Source organism: Podarcis cretensis (genome assembly GCF_951804945.1).
Source record: "Podarcis cretensis genome assembly, chromosome: 3".
Classification (NCBI taxonomy): domain Eukaryota; kingdom Metazoa; phylum Chordata; class Lepidosauria; order Squamata; family Lacertidae; genus Podarcis; species Podarcis cretensis.
This window is the reverse complement of record NC_137172.1, coordinates 58,936,964-58,963,154: the sequence shown is the minus strand read 5'-3', so window position 1 is coordinate 58,963,154 and position 26,191 is coordinate 58,936,964. Positions and strand designations below refer to the sequence as shown.

The 26,191-nt window shown below is 41.0% G+C and overlaps 1 protein-coding gene across 1 annotated transcript in view; it reads left to right on the top strand.

Moving 5' to 3' along the window:
• PPP1R14C (protein phosphatase 1 regulatory inhibitor subunit 14C) overlaps positions 1 to 12,642 on the top strand; it is a 43,551-nt gene extending 30,909 nt beyond the window's left edge. The window contains exons 2-4 of the mRNA XM_079971583.1: positions 8,576 to 8,659; positions 9,085 to 9,117; positions 11,399 to 12,642. Coding sequence (XP_079827709.1) covers positions 8,576 to 8,659; positions 9,085 to 9,117; positions 11,399 to 11,473 — 192 coding nt within the window. The 3' untranslated portion in view covers positions 11,474 to 12,642. The remainder of the gene's footprint in view (positions 1 to 8,575; positions 8,660 to 9,084; positions 9,118 to 11,398) is intronic.
• Positions 12,643 to 26,191: the final 13,549 nt, after the last annotated feature.

Below are 26,191 nucleotides of genomic sequence, written 5' to 3'. Positions count from 1 at the left end.
TGGCTTTAAATGATGATAATGATGATCTTCATCTTCCAAGACGATTTCTCACTATTTAGAGAATTGTGTGTTTTACGTGCTATGTATAAAGAAGTCTTTAAGCTTGAAAGAAAGACAGACTAGACTTGTACTGCATGAAGTACAATTTGCCAGCCTTCGCAATCCATGGATAAAAGCATTTTCACATAGGGAAACAGATCTTGCTTTAATGGGTTTGTAATGCAAATGTAAAACTTACAGTGGCCAGAATGTTCACCTGTTTGTGAAATCCAAGTTTGTTGGTTAGCAAAGATTAAATGTTCGCACAGCAGTGGGCAAAGGTGACTGTTTGAAAATGCTCAAAGACTTCAATAATCTACTTGTGTTTTGGCCTGTTGATGCCTATATAAAGCTGCATTGATTGGGGGCAGGTGGTTTTTTTTGCATCGTTTTTCTTTTATAGCATTCAACAGAAGGGGGAAATGCAAAGGTGCAGTGATATCAAAAGGCAACTGTTGCATGTTGGGTGAGGCAAGCGCCCTTAATTTGCCCATGAGGAATGCCTTCAGTGATGCAGAAAGGGATAGAAATCTTTGTTTCACTTTGAGGAAATCCTTTGTGCGGAAGGGAGGCTTCCGTAAAAATTGCCCACAGCTGTTCTAGCTCCCTCCTTTCAGCAAATGCATGGGGTCATGTTTTTGCTAGTGTTCCATGGATACAGCTTTTCCCTTCCCTTCTGACTTGCCCTCAGTTGCCCCTTGATGGGGAGATGCCCTAACCCACCAAGGGTTTCTGAGGATAAAATGGGGGGGGGGGAGGGCTGTTGTATGCTTCCTCAAGATCCTCAAAGGAAAGATGAGATAGAAATACAATAAATAAACATTGGAGAGTAGCCATTAAGGGTTATTTCGGCAGAAATAGGGCCTTGTTGGTTGACAATACCTCTCCTTGGTTCCCCCTTCTAAAAATGGTCCATTTTGGAACTTCCGGGTTAGCGCCTCCGGTAATGGCGGAATTCCTCTGATCGGGAGGAATTTGCTTTGTAGGAATCCGGATCTTAGATTTAACTACGGAGATTTGGCTGCCCTGTCGAGAAGGAATAAAATCATCTTTAGGTGGGAGTTTCCCCAAGATCTACTCTTTAGCCTCAAAGGAAGGAAAATGAAAATAAGATCAGTGGAAGACAAAGTAAAGTTCATGTATAAATATGAAGAAGACTCGCAGAAGGGACTTGGAAAAGAGTTAAGAGCATCGGACAGAAGATCACCAGGTTGATGGACTATAGGGAATTGGCGGATATGACTGGCAGAATCCGGGACCAGGGAGAAGAGTCGGTGGAAGAAGATTGGAAAAAGTTTAAAGACTATTTATAAAAATATTGTAAAATTAATGAGTGTTAGAAAAATGTTGGAAAGGAGCTATATGGCTTTAGTAGAAATGTTACAAGGAATTAAGTACAAATAGATTATTAGAGTATTAAAGGGAAAATAAAGTTAAAATATGTTAAGATATATTAAAAGGAAAAATATGGTTTGAATATGTTAAGATAAATTACAGGACAGAAAACAGAGGAAGATGGAAAGGAATTGCTGAAACAGTTAATTAAAATGGAATACAAAAAGGGAGGTGTGAGGAGGTCCTTGAAACAAGTAAATGAAAGTTAAGATACTGAACTTATTAGATGTGTTTTAAATTGTGTTTGTTTGGTTTTGTTAATTTAATGTTTGGGGGTTGGTGTTGTGTGGTGTTTGGTTTTGTATTGTATTGTATTGTATTGTTTAATTCTTTGTCTTTCTTTTGCAGTCTTTAAAATGTTAATAAATATTATTTTAAAAAATAAATAAATAAATAAATAAATAAAAATGGTCCGTTTTAGAGCCAGTTACCTGTCAATCTCCAGCCAGCCTCACTTAGATTCACTTTTACTGAGCTGTGTTTTCAAGCTATGTCCTCCACCATCCTAGATGGGTACCATATGAAGACAGACACTGTGGGCAACCACAGGTGGAATACATTTTGCACTATTTACTATATTGCCCACTATACATTGGACCCAAGAGGCAATTTCTCACCTTACCGTCCGTACAGGAAATATGTCGCTCCCTGGCAGAGAAGGTTCTGTGACTTCTTGGCGATGTAAACGCTTCAGTGATTCATAATGTCACCCTTTTTGCTTTGGCGGCCAAAAAACCCCAGAAAGAAGACCCTGGACAATATAGCGGTGAACTGTAAGGGAGACGCAGAGATCTAAATAGAGACCATTATTTGTGGCACGACTCCCCTTTTGCTTGTATTTATTTTTGATTCAGATTTGCCATGGCCAGTGGCTAGTACAATCAAGTTATTTGGATTGGATTGGCTGACAATACAAGTTACTTAAAAGGGGACAAGGTTTTTACCCTTTAAAAGGGTCCACCATTTCTTGCGCTAAATGTAAGTCAGTAGCACCTACATGCCTGAAAGAAACTAGATCCCTTCCAGATCTATTGAGTTATAGCTCAGCATTGCTTCTTGTTGCTTTTGTGCCCCATTTGGAAATGTTGTCCAAGATCATGCTAGCCAAAATCTCTCTCTCTCTCTCTCTCTCTCTCTCTCGGGGGGGTGGGGGTGGGGGCGTGTCTAATACCAGCCTGTTTGGGGTTTTTTGAGCTTTTAACAAGCCATTAAAACAGCAGTCTAGCTGCTTGGGCAGATGGGATGCCCAGCTTGCATCATGTTGTTGGATGTTCACTGGTATGATTTACACCAATAAATCATCAAAGAACACACCTTAGCCTAGTTGAAGCTTGCATGTCAGATTTTGTCGGAGATAGAAAGCAGTTGATCAGAGGCATGCCCTGTTGATGAGGGGTTATTTCTGGAAAAGAAAAATATTTTTACAGGCACCGTTTCCCCAACTTATTAGGGGTGCAAAGAACCCTGTGCTTCTAAAAATTAAAGCTACTGCAGAAGTCGTGGTGGTCTTTACTAAAGAAATAATTTAAATGAACATTTTCTAAATATTCCATACTTTCCCACTTACCAGATTTGAATGTCACAGTTCATGAGAAAGGATTAAACTTTGATCAAGAGAACAAAAGCTCTTAATAATTTCACCCCATCCTAAATGGTAATCTTTCACCAACTAATTTTTCATTCTTCAAAATCTTTATAAAGCACCCTTTTAAGTGGTACTAGAAAATGGTCTAAAAATAACCCTGGTTGTTAACAGTAAAATACTTAATAGTAAATCCAGACATTCATTCACCCAGCGACCTAGCTGTGCTTGCTGGTGCCAGCTTGCCCGTGACAAAGTCTTTGAATGGAGCACACTCATTTGCAACTCCTGTCATAATTGCAGTCATTCGCTGCAGCAAAGTGAAGTAATTCACTTTTCAGCTGTGCTGATCCTCTGCAGTAGTGGTTCTTGTAGCAGGAAAATGTGCATCGTAGCTGAGGTGAAAGCTCTGATCTTTTTCTTCTAGCAGCCACAGGAGTAGCTTGGGACTGGCTGGGATGAGACAAAAGCCTGGATAGCTCAGTTGGTTAGAGTGTGGTCCTGATAGCGCCAAGGTTGCAGGTTTGAGCCCTGTATGGGATAGCAGCATTGCAGGGGGTTGGACTAGATGATCCTCAGGGTCCCTTCCAACTCCACAATTCTAGGACCCTGAGATCTTGTTAAGGGTAGCCAAATTCTGTGTGATTGCTATAAAACTTAAGGAACAAGCTGTGCTATCATAATGATTAAGGCCTTAAATGATAATTTTAGGTTATATGTTAGTGTCTAAGTTTTAATTAATATATTTTTAAACTGTTGCTATATCTGTATTGTCCCTGTTATACCTAATTGCAAATTCAAATGTATCCCTGTCGTGTTTTATGACTTCCTTGACATTGTATGTGGGCTGGAACTGGTCTGTGATTGAAATAATAAAATTCATTCTATGATTCTATGAAAAGCCATCTTTGGACAAAGGAAAACACTTAAGCTCCATCTCTGAGCAGACAGGCATATGTGCTCCTTAACAATCAATCCATTTTTCTGTCTACACAGAAAAAGCAAGGTTTTTTTTCCCATATCAAGTGGCCAAAAGCAAGGTGTGTTTTATATATTCAAAATGTGTGTGGAGAGTGCACGTTTTCATCCATAAAGTGGGTGGGACGGTGGGGAGTACAGAAACAAGAGGTAATGTAAATTAGAAAAATAAGTTTTATTTAGGCATGAGCAGAGAATCTGTGGTCCTCCATAGGTTGTTTTACTACAGCTGTCCTTCATCCCCCAGATAGCATTGCTAGTGATAACCTGGAGGGCCACAGGCTGACCACCCTTAAGGCTTGGGTCCAAAGTCTTGGATGAAAAGAAGACCACTTCTGCTGGACAACAGGGAAGTTACTAATTTCAGATTCACCATTGCTCACTGCATCCCCGTCTGTTGCGTCACTTTTAGTTCTGGAGTGTCACCTGACTCTTGAGGAATAGCTTTTTGAGGAGCAGCAATGGGAAGGAGTCCAGGAAAGCCCAGTTGTGTGAATGGAACTCTATCCAGATCCAGATCAGAATAATCTCATGTGGGCAGTGATCAGTGGAAAGGTCAACACTTCCTTTGAAGTAGAGGGAAGTGGTAGTTCTCAAATACTGTGGTTTTGCTTTTGCTGATATGAGTAGGCTCTCTAAGACAATGATTGGTGTCAGTTGTGCACACTTTTGGTTTTTTATTTCATGTTTTTAAAAATAGGCTTATGCCAAACATCATATGTTAAACTTTGCCATTAAAAGCCTAATTAAAATTCTATAAATGAATCTGTTTCCCCAAAGTGGTATGGGGAGAGCTAATTGGCTATTGTGAAGAAAGGGTATTTCCTTTCAGTTGGATGAATAATCAAAGTAGAGTGGTAAACAGAAGAGACATTTCTTTGCTAAACAAATGTCTATATTTGTGTCTGGATACCATCAGGCTTCTAAAAAAAGATGCATGTAATTTAGAAACTGTGTTGTTATGGGAGACTTGTCAGCATGCTGTAGCAGTTGTGGTATAAGCTGTCATTCTGTAGAACAGTTTACAATTGTAAATGGGCCACAGGCAAGCTACTTTTGTTTCCTTATGAGAAGAAGGAATTGCTTCCTATAGCACAGGTTGAGACGATGAAGAAACTAGATATTAATAGTGCTCGGTGCAAAATAATATTTTGATCAACAATTCCTATTTCAATAAGAATATTACATGACAATTTTAGTATATAATAGATAGCTGGCACTGCATGTGGGTCTCCAAATATCCAACATGCAAATAAATTATTATCTACTGTGTCCCAGATGATGTTCGTCAACAGCTCTCAACATTCCTGACCATTGACCATGCTGGCTGGGCTGGTGGGAGCTGGAGCCAAACAACACCTGGCTCTGGTTTACTCCATAAAATATAAAGTGCCACACTCCTAAGAGGGACCTTTCCCTTGGCTTGGTGAATTGCCTGGTGGCAACTTGAGCTTCTAAGTAACCAGCTCCTGATTAGATTTAAGTAGCTAGCAACTTGGAATAACTACTTTTTCAACTGGATGCAACTGACTTTTATTGGGAGATGTTCATAAAACTTGTACATTTTATAAAAGTGCAAATGCATGAGCAAAGGTGATCCAAAAAACATGGCAACATACAACTCAGATGCATGATTGAAATCTGTTAGGCACATTTGGGGAAGACCCCTGATTAGAGCTGAAGCCTTGATCAAAGGGTCAAGATGCAGCATTATTTGGTGCTTTCTTAAATAGTATGGGGACACGGGTGGCTCTGTGGTCTAAACCACTGAGCCTCTTGGGCTTGTCAATCAGAAGGTCAGCGGTTCGAATCCCCGCGATGGGGTGAGCTCCCATTGTTTGGGCCCAGCTCCTGCCCACCTAGCAGTTTGAAAGCACGTCAAAGTGCAAGTAGAGAAATAGGTACCGCTTCGGTGGGAAGATAAACGGCGTTTCTATGCGCTGCTCTGGTTTGCCAGAAGCGGCTTAGTCATACTGGCCACATGACCCAGAAGCTGTCTGTGGACAAACGCCAGCTCCCTCGGCCTATAGAGCGAGATGAGCTCCTTTGACATAGTTGCTTACTGAGGATACTTTACAAAACTGAAAAAGTACTGTCTCAACAAATCCTCAGATTTAAGAATCCTCCTAACACAATCTGTCAAGAAGTATGGTTTATGTTCCCTCTCCCTGCTTCTGAACAACTTCTACAAACCCCACCACGTGTTTTTCATGCTTTCCTTATGCCTTTAATTTAAGAGAGTTGTGTTTGAAGTAAATTGCCGAGCACTTCAGAGGGAGCAAATTGTAAATATTTCTGGTGGGCCCCAAAGCCCTTGGTCTCAGAATAATTGCAGCCACCTCTTCAGTTGCAGGAGCATTCAAAGTAGCCCAAGTGGGACTGAAGTAAAGGAGCTGATTGCAAAAGGGATGGGTGAACTTATACTAGTCTTGGAAAACAGAGTAGTGCCAAAAAGTCTTTTTTTTTTTTTAAAAAAAAAGTCATTACCTCCCCTTCAGTGATGCTGAGAGGACTACAACAAGAATTACAGTTAATGTCATCTTCTTACCAAACATTTAAGCAAACTAAACAAACCTCCAAACCACCACCAAACTATTTTTGTTGTTGTAAGAGTACTGACTCCTTTTTATAACCCTTTTTTAATGACAGGGCAGATGTCTTGATAGACTAGCATGCTGTCATCTCTCAGATGTAGTCAGTCTTGACATTTTAATTTTTTTAACTTATGAAAACAGAGCTATTGGGGGGAGGCGTACAGATGACAGTTTGTAAACTAAGGGTCTGGTCCAGCTTCTGTTAATGCCTGTTGGGCATATGTGAAGTTTGTCTCAAGGTTGAGTGAAGTGAAATGGAGTTTGTGCCTTGGTAGCAGCTGGGTTGCACCCAAGAGTGACTTTTAGGCAAATAATGTTATGACTTGTTTTGAATCGGTTTAATGACTTCAAAGTCTTTATATCCTCTTTAAATAATAAAAAGCTGCCCATCTGTTGGTGTAGATGAGCTCACACCGACATAAAGGCTGTTTTAAACCGTCTCTTCTTGCACTAAGGGGCAGACCCTGGGGCACACACAGATGTGAATAAACATGAAGATTCCTCCAGATGCAAGTGTTTGAAGGCTTGTGGGAAATCTTCAGTCACAAAGACTAGAATTGTAGCTTTTTTCTCCACAGTTTACCTTGACTCAGATGTGTGTGTGCATTTATTTGGCTTTCTTGGCTGGTTTTCTTGTAGTTAGCCCTACAGAACAAATATTTACTAATGATTTCTTTTCTGCCTTGAAGTATTCCACAGATTGTCAGTTGTGAAAAGAATTTGGCCACACAAGAGCTCTATCCTTTTGGTGGCTTCCTGGTGTCTAATGAATTACCACCAGGATGCTTTTTCCTGTTTATAATGGTAGGTAGGAGAGGGGAAAGAAAGGAATTGAGTTTGTACCTCCACCCAGCAAACTAATGGTCACACAGCTGAACAAATCTCTCTTTTAGCCCATGTCCCAATTCTTCAGTGAAACCCAACTCTCCTAAATGCCATGTTTATGGCAACTTCCTTCCCACCATGGCCTCTCTTCATAGGGCTGGTATATGCCATCTTCACAACCACAATGTACTCTGATAGCAACACACTTAGATTAGCATTAACAGGCAACACTAATCCTTTATCTTCAAAGGTGTAAAATTTAATGTCCTAACCAGCCGTTATGACCTCTAATTAGGCTTAAATGCATCCTTTTAGGATCTGAATTCCTGTTCCCAACATTTGATTTAGGAATTATTGCTGATTTTTTATTGCTGATTTGAATGTTTTACATAGCTTAATGTTTTTATTGATAATGTTATTGTTTTATTCTCTTTGTAAATCACTTTGAGGATTTATTTTACAATCAAGTGGTATATAAATTTTATGAAGTTTACTATATATTTTGGAAAGTGGTTTCAAAAAATTCATGGGCAGCCCTGAACACTTCCAGCTAGTATTAAATAAAATAATAAAAATTATGCCGTAGGAATTATCAGAATGGAAAGAAATACATTTTCTCTAAGTTAAGCTGCTCCCATAATGTAGGTGTGAAAAGTGAGATCTTTTGATGAAGGGCGGTATGCAAATCTAATAAATAAAATATGGTAAGTAAAATAAAAAGTCATCTTTTTTCTGGAGCTGAAATGAAGCGGGAAAAGGGACCTAACCCTCTTTGAATACTTTGCAGGTCTCTCCTTTAGTCTGCTTCTCTTTACACCTGCAAAACTGCATTATTTTTACCAGGTAATGGTTACATCTACCTGTGCTGCTCTTGGTTTCTTAAATGGATAAGCAAGATATTTCAGCCTCTACACATTTCAATGTCTTTTTCAAAAAGCCCACCAAGCAGGTGCTTTCACCTCTTGGTCTGTTTCATGCTCTAGTTCACATGGTGGTGTATTAGGGAAGAATTGGGTCTCTGCATGCCACAAGTCTTATTAGGACCAAACCAGCAGGTGGTAGAATGAGGTGTGAATGTATGTGTGCGAGATTGCCATTCAGCTTTTTAACCTGGCTAAAATGAAATTGAATGATAGAGTTCTGAACTTCCTCTTTTTCCCAGGAGGAAGAGATGCCCGATGTAGAAATCGACATTGATGACCTTCTTGATGCTGCTAATGAAGAGGAGAGAGCACTCAAATTACAAGTTAGTTTGATTTTACCAACTTGGGACAGCAATTAAGATATATGGGCAACCTATGGTAATTAGTTCTTCACTGTCTGAATCGCAAACCTAGAATAATTTTCTGTGCAGAGTTATTGGGGTAGGTGTGGAGGTTACTGCTGCAATGTAGAATAGTCTTTTACCTCAATCCCATTCTAGGTATAACTTGGGAGAAATGAAAGATAAACCCTTAATTGTGGAGTAAAGTAATATGAATCCAGGCATTGATTGCAGTATGCAGAACTTGTTTACCTATTTCCCCTAGACCATGAAATACTGACATAGAAAGGATGTCTATTCCCCAGCAAATGTGGTGGTTACTCTGAAAGTGTCCAATCCTTAGATGCAAGAAGGATGAAGGAAGACTGCCCTTATTAAAACAACTGATGCTCTTATTTTGTTTCTAGGAAGCGCTTGTAGATTGCTACAAACCCACAGAGGTAAACCAATCTTATACTGTTTTAAATTTAAGAACATGATGATAGTTTAGTGTGTACAAATCAGCTTGTCTTACCCAAATGAATAAACTTGCACAGATAGCCATAATCTAGATCCATGTTATTGGAGTTATTTGAATACTTTGCCATTATACTTTTGACGAGATAGTTGGATCTCAAATTGTGTTAAGCCACACTGCCCAATGATCTGCCTCTCTGGTACTCCCCTGCCATGTTTCAAATCCTTACTAACTCAGGTAGCTTCCCATGTGGCTGTGAGGAGCACTGGTGGTCTTCCTGCAACAAACACATGCTGGGCAGACATTGCACACATATTTAAAATGTGTGTATGCTCATCACTGTAGTTGCATGGGGAAGCTGAATAGATATTCCATAAATGTGTGCAGTGTTGGTCTATGTCGACATGTGTTTAAGATCTACATGTTATTTGTTTGTTAAAAGCAACAGTAGTGGACTACTGATGGTCTTCCTGCAACAATCCTCTGTTGCAGTTTCTAAGTACAAATATTTGCATCCATATCACTTGTCCTTTAATCGATCCCTTGTAAGATTAAAGGGTAAGGGGATAAAGGTATATAGCACATAGAATTTTCCTAGTTGTTCCTTGTTAAAGGCAACTGTAAATTGAGCATGAGCCTTTTGTTGAGTGTTATGAAATCTACCACCTGAAAAATTATGACAAACAGAAGAATCAATGTGGAATGAAAAATTAACTGTTGTGGAAGGGCCATAGCTCAGTCATGAAGCTTGTGTTGTGCATCCTTCAGTTTCAGTCCCTGGCATCTCCAGGTAAGGCTGGAAAAATCTCCTGCCTGAATTCCTGGTGAACTAATCAGCGTAGTCAATATTGAGTTAGATGAGTCAGTGGTCCAAAATATTATATAGCAGCTTCCTGTGTTTAGTAACTTGAAAGTGTGTTGTGCAGCTGCACATAGCATCATGGTGATGTGTTTGGGTGTCTTCTGTGTATTGTAAAATAAGGGCATTTGAGACACCAGCTTTTATACTGTGCTAAACAAGCATACTATATATACTTGTCAGGTTGTTCACTGCTTCCATGATTCCTTTGTTGTTTTCTACAACAGAGGGAGAAAGAGAGTCTCTCTCTCTCTCTCTCTCTCTCTCTCTCTCTCTCTCTCCCCTGTAGTTAGTCATCTGTAAGAAATGAATGACACAATGTTTTGATGTGGCTGTCTTATCTTAAAAGTAAACTTGTTTAGTGGATGCCAGCAGCTAAAAATACTTTTCTGGGCATGTGGCATCAACCTGGGAAAACACATACTTTGCAAGCAGCAGGGAAAATCTCTGACCTTCTGTGTGTATGTGAGCAGATTCAGTCAGACTGAAACAGCCAATCTTTCAAACTATTGGAGTGTTGCACTAAACTTTATGAACAACTGTACCAGGCACTTGGTGCTGCTGAGAACCGCGTGTGACTTGAGAACTCCTAATGTGAACCCCAGTCACAGCTTGCCAGTGGAAATTCTGGAGATGTGCAGAAGCCACATAAATCTGTTGCCTAGAAAGAGGCACTCTGGCTTTACAAGCCTCTAGGAAATGTTTGGGTATTGTAAATGACTAATGCCTCTGTACTATTAATACACGCACTGTCCTTTTCCCAGTAAGCAGGCTAGAAATAGAACTCTCTTGAAACTTCACAGCAAAGCAGAGAGTGTTTAGTGATGCAGGTGCCATTCATGTTTGAGCAGGAGATGTATACAGTAGTCTTTTGATTTATTCAGATGGAACTCCAAATGGGGGACATAAGCTGGCTCCTTTAGAAGTCAGTGCTCATGTTTCAAAACGCATCACCACAGAAGGAATATATGGAGATGGCTAGAAACTTAGCGAATGTTCTCTGCTGGCAGGTGGGAGGGAAGTGTATGTGTGTGTGTGAATGGGATCAATTTCCCTCTGCCACCATTGTGATTGAGAGAAAGGGAGTGGGGAGGAGGCATTAGGTCTGGGCAAAGTATGCCCTTTGGTTGCACGTAGGGCCAATGGGGTCACTAGGGGAGATGTTCCCCTCTTCTGCCGCTGATAGTCTTTTTCTGGGTTCCCGCTTGTATAAACTCTTACTGGCAACTGTGCTCAATCTGGATCACTGGGATTTTGAAGGCAGCCTTTTGTTAAAACATGCATTCAGGAGTCCATGGCCTAGTCTTGCTTTGAATGCTGTGTTAGAATGAATGCGTGGGTAGGGGTTGCACTTTCTTGGTGATTTTTCTAATGACACGTTTCCCCCAATTCTTTGTTTTTGTAGGATTTTATCAAAGAACTGCTAACTCGGATAAGAGGGATGAGAAAATTGAGCCCTCCTCAGAAGAAGAGTATATAACTGGAAGCAGAGCCCTCTTGAGAGATGTGGCTGCTAAACTGGGACTTTCAATAGATCAACTTCTAGTTCGGTCTTTATGAGCAATTTATTATTACTTTTTGGTTGAGTTCTGACATTTTAATGAATTTGACGACTTCTGTTTTTAAGGCTTTTTTAAAGTGTCAGTTGTTTTTTATCATGGATATCAACATTATGGATGCTGCTCAAAGTAGTTGGGGAAACGCCAAATTTAGAGAGACTTCCGCTGTCCCAGACAGTAATCCTACCTGACGAATTCTGTATAGAACTATTAGGGGGTGCTCTTCCTTTGCGACCAGTTGGGTTGTTTCATTAAGTTGTGCACCAGACTCATGGATGTTAAGGTTTTTGTGCTTATGTACATAAATTATTGAGTGAGTGTTATGTTTTGCTTCACATGGTTGGAAGGGAAATGTGGTCTAGTTAACAATTTAAATGAAAGTTGTAGCAGATGTGATGTTGGGGGTGGGGGAGGGAGGCAATTTGTTAAAAGTCAATGCTGCCACTGTTTCTAAATGCATTTAAAGTATTGGGGTGAATGGACTCATTCACAAAGCAACATATGAGCAAGCTAGGGGGTTTCAAGGGCTTAATTTTGTAGACTTTGAACTTATTTTATTGACTTTTGATGCTTAGCCAGATCATCTCCTCTTCACCTCATGGTCTGTTAGGATTGTGTTAACCTACTGCCTAAGGGTCTGATGCAACAGCCAGGGAAGGGTTGATGCCATTTGAAGGTTTCCAGATGAGGAAATGCAAGTGAAACCAAACAAAACCATGTAATATTGGCCCAGTGCAGTTTCTTCCTGCCCTCCCTTCTTGTGACAAGAATATTAGACTGATTCTCCAAGTTTGGCATCAGACTTGGTAGGTTGTGTGGGTGGTACTGGTTCTTAGTTGTGAAAGCCGGAATCCCTAACACTTCAGGAAAACATTCTAAATGTTTCACAAGCTACCATCTGCTGGTAGATGCTAGTCTGGCATTTTATATCAAGGGTGCTCTGAACATAATATTATTTTTTAAAAGAAGAAATACATGTTTGTGGACTTTATGTATACTGGCAAGCTTTTTAAAATGTATTTAATTTTGTAATGTTTTATCAATGACTTTATTTACCAGATATTTACTCAAATAAATGCAACAAATTGGGGCTTTGTTTTACGTGTATTTTAACCATTAGCAGAAGTGAAAGGTGTTCTTACTTTGCCAACCTGTTTTGAGTACAGAAGCAATCTGATAAAGTTGTGTTAACTCAAGTCTCCTTACAGCATTCCATTGAAAGAAACTATTGATCAACTTATTTTAAGGTGAAAGACTCCACTGTGCCCAGGAAAGGTGTGAAGAATGGATCTTAATTGCTTTTTAATGTATAGCGTTGCATTTTGCTTCAGATTTAATTTTGAACATTTTAAAAAATGGCATATGCCTATCACAAAGGAAATATGCTGGTGCGTTTAGTACATTATAAATAGCTTACATGGTCATAATTGACCCAAAGGGCAACAAGATGTCATACTTTTTAAAGGAATGATTGCTACCTTATGCCACATGTATTTCTCTATAGTAGTCCTCTTAAAGTGTGCATTGAGGGCCTGGGGTATATGTGCAGCCCCTTATCTTCCATGTTGAGACACCTACATAGTTATGGCTCCTCCACACATCATTTTATTGTGCCTTCATGATGAGTTGTGCTCATGATGGTGTTGGGCCTGTTCTACACGATCCTAATTTCAATACTGTTTATGCCTGCTGAAGACTGAGAGCAGTGATGCTGCTTTCTTTGCAGTCAGTGGATGTTCCATTGCTTCCTGCTGAAATCCTGCGACTCTTTATACCACAAATATTCTGGTTTTTGTCCCACTTCTGTTGTGCTACAGTCAAATAAAATATTTATTGTTGCTGTCAATGACAAGCACCAAGGAAACAAAATAAAAAGCACATGAAACACAGTCTTAAAATGTGGAATAATAGAGTAAAAGATGATAAAATAAAATAAAAGAATGAGGTAAATAAGAAGAATAGCATAGAGTGGAATAAATAGGCACCAACAACTTAAAAGATGTAATCATGTCATGAACTCCAAAGAGGAAGATTACAAAGTGGGATCGGTTCACACTGTGAGTGATAGATGCATTTTGAACCAAAAGGAGTAGAAGAACATGGAATGCATCTGCTCACCCTGCTAGATTTGATAAGAAAGGTTCAATAAAGATTTAAGTTGGATTATGACAAAAGGAAGAGGACATGGATCACTGACTTGACCTGTGTCAAGTCTCGGGGGCACTTGCCTTCATGATAGGGGTTTTTTAATGTATCTTCCTTCCAGGACTGCTGGGGAGAATGCATTTAAATGTGCCAGCATGAAGCCTTGGCAATGCTTTTGGACTGAGTACAGAAAGATAGTTAGTTGATTTGCTGGACTTGGAGTGCTCTGGCAGAGGAACGAGAGAGCCTAAAGCGAATCTATATAGCTGGAGTTTTTTTTTTGAGGAAGGCATGTTTCCATACAGACTGAAAGTTGCTGAATACATCTACAAAACAAGGCACCACAGTCTGGAGAGGCCCTTAGACAGTTTATAAAACCTGCAGAGTAAAATGAACCTTTATTTTTCAGCACATATTATCTGAACTTGATAATTTCACTAAATGTTTAAATTGGACCCTGAACTGAATGGGATGGGGATGGGGAATTAAATATGGCATTCTCACGGTCTAAAGGGGTTCTTAAAAGTTAAACATATATGCACACGCACTTTCCCATATTGGTTGCTTGCAAGCTGAAATTAAAGGGGTGCTAAACACTAAGTGGGACATGGGTGGCTCTGTGGTCTAAATGGTGGCGCTGTGGTCTAAACCACAGAGCCTAGGGCTTGCCGATTAGAAGGTCAGCGGTTTGAATCCCCGCGATGGGGTGAGCTCCCGTTGCTCGGTCCCTGTTCCTTCCAACCTAGCAGTTCGAAAGCACATCAAAGTGCAAGTAGATAAATAGGTACCGCTGTGGCGGGAAGGTAAACGGCGTTTCTGTGCACTGCTCTGGTTTGCCAGAAGCAGCTTAGTCATGCTGGCCACATGACCCGGAAGCTGTCTGTGGACAAACACCGGCTCCCATGGCCTATAGAGCAAGATGAGCGCCACGACCCCAGAGTCGTCTGCGACTGGACCCTAACAGTCAGGGGTACCTTTACCTTTTTAAACACTAAGTATTTTTATTATTTGCAACTCCTAACATGTATGTAGGAGGAGAATTTATTATTATTACAATTAAATATCTCCTTTCTGGATAAAAGGGACATTAAACTACCTAACAACAAGAAGAAGTTGCAGGACCTCTGTAACTGAGAACAGGTTTGGTTGCCTCTTCCTTCTGTTCATGTTCAGAACATTGTAGTTCTTTATCACATGAGAGTAAAAGTAGAAGGACAAAGTTTGGATTACCACCCCCAGGGTCACTTCCAGTCAACCTGTTTTGAATATTATTTTCTTGTAGGGAGGTTGTGTAGTGTTGCATCATTCATTATCCCACACTTTCCAGAGTGTTTTCACATATCTTTCCTCACAGCAAAATATCCACTGGGGGGTGGGGGGTGGAGTTGGCTTGTTGTGCAAGAGCACCAAGCCAGCTTTCATTGCGTTTGCGTTCAATCTGAAAATAGCACCACACTAGGAGCCCACTAAGTCAGTCTGGACTGGAAATAGAATCTTCAAAAAGATTCTTACGACTGAACAATGGATGGAAAGAGGGAAATGTAGTCTCCCCCAGCCCATAGTGATGGCAGCTAAACAAAGTGTCTTAAAATGCTTTCCGGTTCATTAAGTAATTTGGGTCTTTTAAAAATGGAAGCCAGACAGTAAGGCAACCTACTGTAAGTCATGAAGTCATGTTCATCATATGAAAATATGACAAATTTTCTTACATCTGAATAATTTGTTAATAAATGTAAAGGGACCCCTGACCATTAGGTCCAGTTGTGACCGACTCTGGGGTTGCGGCCAGAGTATTAAGTATTAAAATACTTAATACTTGGCAGTAAAACAAAAGAAACATTGACAATTAGATAGGGATCTTTACTTGTTCTTCGCCTTGAAATCGTCACATAGCACAACATAAAGCTTTACCTAAAATGTATTTTTTTAAAAAACACTCCACAATTTCCTGGAAGTTAACCAGGTTGGTGCTATATGCTCTGAATTGCACAGCAGAATGGTTGCTGAAAATGGCATCCTTTAAGAAACTCATTTCAGAAAAGATTCCCACCACCCACCCACTAGAAACATGAGAAGCTCTGAGCTAAAAAGCAGTATCTGTTTGCCTTCAGTCTCATGCGTGAGCATAAAACAGTTAGTGTTGTGGCTTGCACTCCTACAGATTACACATGCTGAAAATTCCTTTGTCCCTTTACAATGTATCTGAGAGCGGAACTGAATTTTAAATCATTTCTTGGCTGGTTTTGCTTTTGGGACTGAAGCGGCTGGATTCTTCCCCCCTGAGTAGCGGTGTAACGTCAGTGATCTAACAGAATTACTCCTGATGTTTTTGTAAGATGAGAATTGGACCCATTGAGTTGAGATCTCATTGTGATTCACCTCTTTTATGCTGTGTGGGTGTTCCTCCAGCAATGGAGTGACATTTCAATAGCACACCGTGAACTAAAACAGCAAGAAACCAGATCTCCAGCCTAGGCTCTTTAGGTGGGAAAAGTAGCATGAACAGAGTCGTGTTTGGCCACAGTATAATTTCATTTACCTTCAGAAATTGGGAGTGCCATTAAGCCTAATCTTGTCTAGGAATGAACGTGCATGCTCTCAAGCCAATATCTGGCATTTTCTTTTAAAATAGGACTGAGGGAGAAGAGCCAGCAGGAGGGTTTTGAGTACACATTATTGATCTCCACTTGAGATTTTGGCTTGGATGGGTGGGCTTCAGAGTGAGGCCAAAGTGATTCTAGCTTTCATACTTCTTCCACTTCAGTCATTGTTTGTATTACACTCTCAGACCCAGGGGAATTAATCAGTGCACAATATGATCAAAATACGGGTTAACTGAGTGTGGATGAGCCCTTAATTCCAGTGTCCTCCCTGCTGAAGAGGTGGGGACTTGTAAAGCCAATAGGCCATTTTTATTTTTTTATTTTTTTTACAATCCACCTCTTTTAAGCAGACCCAGAATTTACAAAATGGGGTGATTATTATGAGAATTTCAGACCAAGAGCTATCAAACTATGCTGTGAACCACACTGAGATCTTTGGATGAAGGGTGGTATACAGATTAATAAATAATAATAACTATAGCATGGCGTTTCCCAGAAAGGTGCTATACATTTGGGAGGTACGATTTCTATGATACGTAAGTTACTTTCATTCCAACAGCAAAAGTTTAGCATTGCAGTCACAAAATCTCCAGTGGTAGCCATCAAATTCGAAAGGAAGCTAGGAGCATCTGGGAGCTTAGGCCTGCAGCAGCTTTCCTCCCTCCTTCCATGGTGGCTGGCTGGTTTTAGAAGAGGTCATAGAATAGATGCTCTGTCCTTCTTCTAGTGTCTTGTTTTGCGATTACCGTCCCAGTTGAGATTATTACATGCCCAGCAGGAAGCTGTGCAAGGAAGAGAAGGGACAGAGGGTTGGGAGGTTTATAAATGAAGGTTGAGGGTTGGACTGAAGGCTAAATTTAGAAAGGGACTTGAGTTGACATTCAAGACAGTGGCTTGAGTCATCTGTGTCCTGGAGATGGGGATCCCACGTTGATTCTGGCATGCTATATTCTGGCCCCACCATTGTGAGACCAATTTTAGACTGGCAAATGGCATCAGGTGAAGTGTGCAGCTGCTTGCTTGCTTCCAGTCTCAACATGCCAGCCTTTTTCTCCTGTTTGCACACGAAGTTAAAATGGTAGGAAATACTGTTTAGCCTTTTACCATAAATACTGCTGTCTGAATTGCCAGTTTTCAAATTGAGGTCTGATGTGTGGTGGCTACAAACGAAATGAAACACAATGCTGCCCGTAGGAGCAGGCGAAATCTGTAAAAAGGTAAAGGTACCCCTGCCCATACGGGCCAGTCTTGACAGACTCTGGGGTTGTGCGCCCATCTCACTTAAGAGGCCAGGGGCCAGCGCTGTCCGGAGACACTTCCGGGTCACGTGGCCAGCGTGACATCGCTGCTCTGGCGAGCCAGAGCCGCACATGGAAACGCTGTTTACCTTCCCGCTGGTAAGCGGTCCCTATTTATCTACTTGCACCCGGAGGTGCTTTCGAACTGCTAGGTTGGCAGGCGCTGGGACCGAGCAGCGGGAGCGCACCCCGCCACAGGGATTCGAACCGCCGACCTTTCGATCGGCAAGCCCTAGGCGCTGAGGCTTTAACCCACAGCGCCACCTGCGTCCCCGGCGAAATCTGTAGCAATGTCTAATTTATTACTGTTAGAGGGCCTGGCTTGTGTTAAGTGTAGGATTCCATTAGTCTATGTCTGATTAGGGAGGAAATGGCATTCTTAAACCTTCCACTTTGTGCACTGGCTGTGAAAACAGGGCTGAGTATACTGTTCTTTAAGCAAGTCAAGCTCCTGTGTTGAAATCGTTCTAATTCTTTGCCAGCAACAGCTGGGTTTTGCTACTGTCTATATTTGTATTAAGCACCAAAGAGTCCTGCCATGTTTAATATGAATTTCAACAAGGACCCATGAACCACTTTTTCACTTAATTAAATAGAAGTTAAATCACGTTCAGGGACTGTAAATAGCCTTGCCATTCTCTTGACTTGTGGACAGAAGAATCAATGGAACTTTTCCTCGTTTGGAACTCCTTAAGAATTGGATGCAGGCCTTGTTGAAAGGCATCTTCCAGTTCCTGGTGCTTGCAAACTCTTTAAGAGCTGCTCAAGGCAAGATTTATGCTGTTGCTGATCACTTCCTGTTTGTAACTATGCTGTAGAAGACTGGCTTGAAAGCCCATGGAAAGTTCTGTAAGCTTGCAAGATTCATGTCTTAAAATGACAAAAGACCTTCTCCTGGTTGCCATAACAACCGTTTACTGGACCAGTGAATGTGTATAATGCTGCAGTCCTTAAGATGTCATTTTTTAAATCAAGTGCTCTCTCTTTGTCCTCAGCTGTGCTCCTGGCATGGGCTTAAATCAGTTGTATTGACTTGCTTTTTGGCCTTAGAGTCTGTGCATAGAGCTTAATCCCAACTCTCTCCTCTTTCAGGCTAGGTCTTCTGTTGTTGGGACAAAGAAAAGTTTATGTTGAGAGCAAGCTGATTTGTCTCTTAGATGCATGGAATCCTAGATCTTTGTAGAGGTAGAAGATCAATCTAATGGCTTTAACAGAATGGAGCAACACAGGGCAGTTGCTTTTCAAAAGTTGCAAGAGGAAGATATGAGCAGTGCTTTTTTCTGGGGGGACACAGGGGTACACATACCCCTAAACATTTTCTGAATCTAAGTTTGGCCTCATTGAGGGGCAGTATTTCAGTATGAGTAGGAAAATGAGAGTACTCCTAAACATTTTTTTTCCAGAAAAAAAGCACTGGATACAAGCATGCAGGTTTTGGATCATTCTAACCACTTTGCTGTGGGACGTGGGTGGCGCTGTAGTGTAAACCACAGCGCCTAGGGCTTGCCGATTGGAAGGTCGGTGTTTCGAATCCCCGCGACAGGGTGAGCTCCCGTTGCTCAGTCCCTGCTCCTGCCCACCTAACAGTCTGAAAGCACGTCAAAGTGCAAGTAGATAAATAGGTACTGCTCTGGCGGGAAGGTAAACGATGTTTCCGTGCGCTGCTCTGGTTCGCCAGAAGCGGCTTAGTCATGCTGGCCACATGACCCAGAAAAACTGTCTCTGGACAAACGTTGGCTCCCTCGGCCAGTAAAGCAAGATGAGCACCGCAACCCCAGAGTTGTTCGTGACTGGACTTAACTGTCAGGGGTCCTTTACCTTTTTAACCACTTTGCTGAATTACTCCTTTGTTCCTGTGTCAAGGCTGCAACTGGCAGCCAATTAAGTAAAGGAATGATTTCACTCTCCTGTGTGAAGTTTTTACCAGGATGTTAGACAATAAGCTCATTTCAGAGTGCAGATTTTCAGATCCTTTGAGCAGCTGGGGAGAAAAAAGAAGTTTACAACCTTTAACAGCTTGGAGGGTTTTTTGCAACAGAGTTTCAAATGGTTAACCTTTCCTCCCCTTGAGCCACAAAATAAGTGGTTCTGTAATTATCAGGGTTACAGAACACACCCTAATCTACATATGAGCAGAGTGTTTTTTCCGTCCCCCTTCCTTTGCTCCCTAACTTTTTATAGTTCTTTCATGTACCAAAAGCTAACCAACCATGTTCGCATTTAACAATATAAAATCTAGTTAGTTTTTTAAAAATAATAATAATAATAAAGTGACTAACTGAGGACTGCTGAGGACTTCGTACTGTACAGATATTGGGAATAAATAAATTATGTCTGGGTTTAGCTTTCTTCATTGCATTTGTGTGCTTGAAGTGATGTGGTTTTTATGCTGAAAATGCTGAATTTCTCACCGAGCTGTTTTGCAAGAAAAACAAAAACAAAGATTGAGTTACCACACTGTCCCCTGAGTTCAGTTTCTACACTAAAATATATGATCCCTGCGAGTGCCAGATCTTATTGGTGTACTGACAGAATCACCTGTTTGCAAAGTTTCAAAGGAAATGCCATCAAGGAATACCTTTTAGTTGGATGCAATTGGATGTCGGAGCTGAAGAAAGAAGGCTCTTTTTGCATTCCCCAGCCGATTTTTCTCAATCCAGTATTATACACCTAATTTCATATTATATTATTGATTTGGGTGATAGGCAGAGTCTAGAAGGAGCAGTGACCCCCCAGGCCTCTTGAGTAGGATTTCTTTCCTGGTCCCTGTTCTGCTACTGGACTTGAGGAGAATTTTAAGAGTGCATTCCTTAAGGATGAAAAGAAAAAAGGAAAGAAAAAAGCTTCACCTAGCACTAACAGAAACATACTTGCCATGGGTTCAAACAGGTGTATATCACATTCGTATTTTGCTCGGGTGGGTACAAGTAATGGTTGTAAATATGAAAACTGGATAAGTACCATTTAATTACATTTAAAAATGCACTATGAATCGTAGACTAAAATTACTACCACTGTTTATTTAGTATATCCTTGCTCTTGCAATAATATGTACCTGTCCAATATTTATCAATACTTGAATGCTCTGTTCTTTTTCCATGTGAATTAAGTCAATACAATTCATAGCAATATTGTACAACCTAACAGCTCTGATAAATTCTGCTGTTGGCACTATATGTGTGTGTGTGAGAGAGAGAGAGGGGGGGGGGGGAGAGAGAGAATAGTGTAGTGTAATGCATTTCTGAGTGATAAGTGTAGCAAAGGTCTAGAACTATGTAACATTCAGCTGAATGCTGCTTGAACAAAGGACATATGTGAGAGAGATGTACTTGCTGCTGAGGCACCATGTACGCAGCAGATGGAAGCAGAAGTGCAGCTTTCTGTATGAAGTCTAAAGGCCTCAAAGGAACTCTTCATCTTCATGAGGCAGTACCTGTATTTGTTTTGTGAAGACAAAAATTGATGTGAATCTAGATGTGGGGGGGACCCATTTCATCAAAATGTACTATGTGAAACGGCAACTCTAGAGAGAAGAGACTGAATAAAGATATGTTGGGGAACAAAATTGTAAGTGGGTGCAATAAATTGTTTGTTCCATTGGTGGTGTGCTTTATTTCCATTGCAGCAGAAGAAAACTGTAATTGTGAAGTGCCGCATAAGATTCAGAACTGGTAAAACAGTACTGGCTTAATCCTATTTCCAGCTGGCTGCTTGCTGGATCCTGTCAGATGATTTTTGTCCAGCTGACTGACTTTATTGAAAGCCACACGGTTGTCAAACTAAACCATTCTCTCCACCCTCCTTTTTCTTTTGCAGTTAATTCTTTTTAGTGTAAAAGTCAAAACATAAACCGTAAGAATGCAGTGGTGATTATGTGATCATCACAAACATAGCATGCAAGAGAAACATTGTGTGTTTTTTGTGTGTGTTGCCAGTAGCAAAATCCTTCCTGATGTGCTGCAAAGAGAGAGGCATTCGTGCTTTTGCAGAAAGACGACCCCCACCCCATGATAAAGTTGCGGTACTCAGTGACCAACCCACATGCCACACAAAATGCCGGAGCAACCTCAGGGGAGTCCTCTGTTTTACTATGCATGTTTCACATACTGGTGGCTGCTTTAGATGAATCTACATGCTATGCATATCAAAAGGCAATTACTCCTCCATGACTCTTGCATTTGACCTTAATGCAGGAGCTCTGATCTGGAGCTTCTCAGTGGAGTCAATCCCAATGGGGCTCACATTTGGTGCCAACTTTGTTGTTGTTGTTTAGTCGTTTAGTCGTGTCCGACTCTTCGTGACCCCATGGACCAGAGCACGCCAGGCACTCCTGTCTTCCACTGCCTCCCGCAGTTTGGTCAGACTCATGTTTGTAGCTTCGAGAACGCTGTCCAACCATCTTGTCCTCTGTCGTCCCCTTCTTCTTGTGCCCTCCATCTTTCCCACCATCAGGGTCTTTTCCAGGGAGTCTTCTCTTCTCATGAGGTGGCCAAAGTATTGGAGCCTCAGCTTCACAATCTGTCCTTCCAGTGAGCACTCAGGGCTGATTTCCTTAAGAATGGATAGGTTTGATCTTCTTGCAGTCCATGGGACTCTCAGGAGTCTCCTCCAGCACCATAATTCAAAAGCATCCATTCTTCGGCGATCAGCCTTCTTTATGGTCCAGCTCTCACTTCCATACATCACTACTGGGCAAACCCAAGTGCTAAATGCAATTCCAACTCGCATAGGAGCAATCTGGAGTGCACTCTAACACTCTTTCTTGCTCATTTGCAGTCACAGATTTACCTGCTCCACACCTGACTTGGGACAGGTGCCTGGGGCTGAGGAAAGCTGTCTTATGTACCAATTTAGAATGCCTGGTGGGCCTAATTTGGCCCATGGGCTGTAGTTCCCCATGTCTAGCAAACAACACCCATGCAAAATGGCAGGCATGCTGGTGATCAAGTCTTTATGGAGATCTTGTGGGAGTTTTAGCATTAAGGCTTGTGAGGAATATACAAATTTTCCGTTTTGTTACACTTATACCATTGGTCCCCAAATGTGGTGATTTTATCTGGGCAGAAAAGAATGAACTATTCATGTGAGTAGCTAACATATTGAGGCTACCTAGAATGAGGCAGCATAAAGTTGGCAATGATCTGGAAAAATGAAACACGGCCTCAGGGAAGTTTTGGTTGATTGGCTGCTTTTTGATACCTTCCCCTTCCCAGCTGTCTGCTGTTATTGAGCTAGAACTTCCCTCCTGGCAATAAAGTATTTTTACAAAGTGAACTTTACTTTAGAAACAGTCCTCCAGCCCTGCCCATGTGAGATAACCACCTTGGTTATATAAATTGTATCTCTTTCTCCCTCCCCATCATGAAGAAAATATCCTTGATATTCTTTGAATCTATGGCGTCCATTATCAAGTGTGTGTATCTGTGTTAGGAGGCTTTGTAAAAGCCTAGAATTGTAGGGTGTGCATATCAATAGCAGTTATACAAAAATAAAAGTACTTAATTCATTCCCGAGGCCCGTACTTAACCTGAAACTGTTCTTAACCTGAAGCACCACTTTAGCTAATGGGGTCTCCTGCTGCTACCGCGCCGCTGGAGCCTGATTTCTGTTCTCATCCTGAAGCAAAGTTCTTAACCTGAAGCACTATTTCTGGGATAGCGGAGTCTGTAACCTGAAGCGTATGTAACCTGAGGTACCACTGTATATGGTTTTCAAAAATAAGAAAAGAAAAAAGAAAAACTAAAAAGAAAAAAGTTACATCGAAGTATCATACACATTCACATATCAAGATTGCTCTGAATCTCCTGATTTCCCCCCCATCCCATCCATGGGCCCTCTTACTTCTATTTTCATATGCATAACAATACTTCTCCAAAGTTTTCATTGTCCTAAATTATCTGTAATTTCTATTGCATGACAAGTCTATTTAAAATCCTGCTAATGTTTTAACCTGTTTACAATGATTCTGTATATATAGTATAAACATTTCCCATTCTTTATAAAATTTATTGTCTTCTTGGTTCCTGAGCTTCCCAGTTAATTTTGCCATTTTGGCATAGTGCATCAACTTTATTTGCCAATCTTCTTTGGTCAGGGCTGTCTCTTCCTTCATCTCTTGGCTAGCAGCATCTGGGCAGCTGTTGTAGCATACATAAACAGTTTCTTCTTATCTTTTGAAATCTTGGTACCTATAATTCCTAATTAAAAAGCTTTTTTTTTTTTTAAACAAAAGTTAGTTTGAACATTTTTTTTCATTTCATTACATATCATTTCCCATAATTTTTTAATTACATTACAGTTTCACCACATGTGATAAAAGGTATCCAGACTATTCACATTCTTTGGCTTAAAAATCCAAGTTGTCTACATAAAAATATGAGTGTCATAAAGTAAATATAACTGGAAGTTATACTTTATATACTTTAAATTATACTTTAACTTATAGCACCTTGTACACCTTTCTATATACTTTATCCTTCCCTGGTCCTGCTGCTCCTGCACTACCCAGGACTAAGCTATTGTTTGGCTTAGAGCTACATCTGAACCTGGGCTTGTGGCTTGTCGCCCCCCAGACAAGCCATAAGCAGCAGAATGAAACTAGCCCATGGTGTGTCTGGAAGAAAAGGAGGCATGCTCCCGGATTTGTAGGTAACACTAAGCCAAACCATGCCTTAGCCCTGGATAGCAGAGCAGCAGCAGGACCAGGCAAGGAGCACAGTGGTCATGATCTTCATTCTGAGAACCCTCACATTTGCTTGGTTGCGCTCAACCATTGTGTGGCTTAGCATTACATGCATGAATGACATTAACAAAATGCATATACGCAACTTCAAAATTGCTATTTGCTACATGTGGATTTTTTTTTGCGGGGGGGGGGATGAATGCTTAGGGGAGAAGTAAGGATAGTTGAGAGGCTATAATGGGTAGGGGATACCTGGACAGCGGAGTAATAGCTGAAGGAAAAAGGGACCTCCCAGAAAGTTCAGCACCAATGGCTCTGAGCACTTTCTGTGCTAATCCATATTCAAGCATCTCTGCAGGCACGATAGACATTTCTCTCTTAATCTATCAGATTACTTAATAGTCTATTATGCCTCCATCTTGCAATATTTTTAGACTTGCTGTTGGCCCTTTGCCACCCCTTACTTGCATGCTACTCAGGCCCCTTCCATGACAGCTGCCAGGTTTGTCTACATATGTGAGTGGTACAAAGAGTGTACTTGGCACCGAGAGCTGCAAATAAACACAGAAGCTGGGCAGGTTCTGGAAAACTGAACCAGAGAGGCCTACGATCTAAATATAATGCAAAGATAACAGGAAGAGACTGGGCTTGAAAATCTGTAGTTGTCCCTCACTTAGAATGGGAGAGCTGAAGTGGCATTATGTTTGGGAACTGAACTATGAAGTATTGTTAGGAAAAGGCAGGTGGTTTGGCTCCAGCCTTGCCACATTCATAATGCAGATTCTTTTGAAGCCAAATGGAGCTGCAGGTAGGGTGGTTGTTTATATATAACCCCAAAAATAGAACAAGGGAGAATAGATTTGCATAAAATAGGTTTATGTTATTTATATATATTTAGGGGGGGGAAGATTGTGACCAGGTAATCTGTGACAGCATCTTAAAAAGCAGAGACATCACCTTGCCAACAAAGGTCTGTATAGTTAAAGCTATGGTTTTCCCAGTGGAAGTGAGAGCTGGACCATAAAGAAGGCTGATTGCCAAAGAACTGATGTTTTTGAATTATGGTGCTGGAGGAGACTCTTGAGAGTCCCATGGACTGCAAGAAGATCAAACCTATCCATTCTTAAGGAAATCAGCCCTGAGTGCTCACTGGAAGGACAGATCGCCTCATGAGAAGAGAAAACTCCCTGGAAAAGACCCTGATGTTGGGAAAGATGGAGGGCACAAGGAGAAGGAGATGACAGAGGACAAGATGGTTGGACAGTGTTCTCGAAGTTACAAACATGAGTTTGACCAAACTGCAGGAGGCAGTGGAAGACAGAAGTGCCTGGCGTGCTCTGATCCATGGGGTCACAAAGAGTCAGACACGACCAAACGACTAAACAACAACAACAACAACAACCTATGTTTGCTCAGTTTGCTTCCCAGATGTAGATGGGGAACTTCAATGCTCCACAGGCAGCTTTGTTTGGTTTCTTAATTCTTCAGCCGCAGGGGAAGTGGATGTTTGCACAGGGCTCTATTCACCCTACTTGGCTTGTACCAGTCAGTGTTGAAGGTGGGTAGGCTCCTCACAAGAGATGTAGCAGCACTGCATGCATGATTCTATAATATTTGAAGCTACTGGAAATGCATTTTCTTTTCACTTTCTGTAGTCATTGCAGGTGTTATTTAAGGTCCAAAGTCGGCTATTGAGGATCAATAAAATGATCAAGGGGAACAAGTGGAAGAAAAAGCAAACTTTGCTAACTGAAAAAATGATACTATTCTAGAACAAAGTTTCTCAGTTCTTAATGACATTCTTTGGACCTTTTAGAATCACACATCCTTTTCCAGTCTAAAAATATGCTGACTCTATTTCATTGCAAGGGTGCTAAAAAAATTATTCTGGGGGGTGGGGAAGCTTATGTG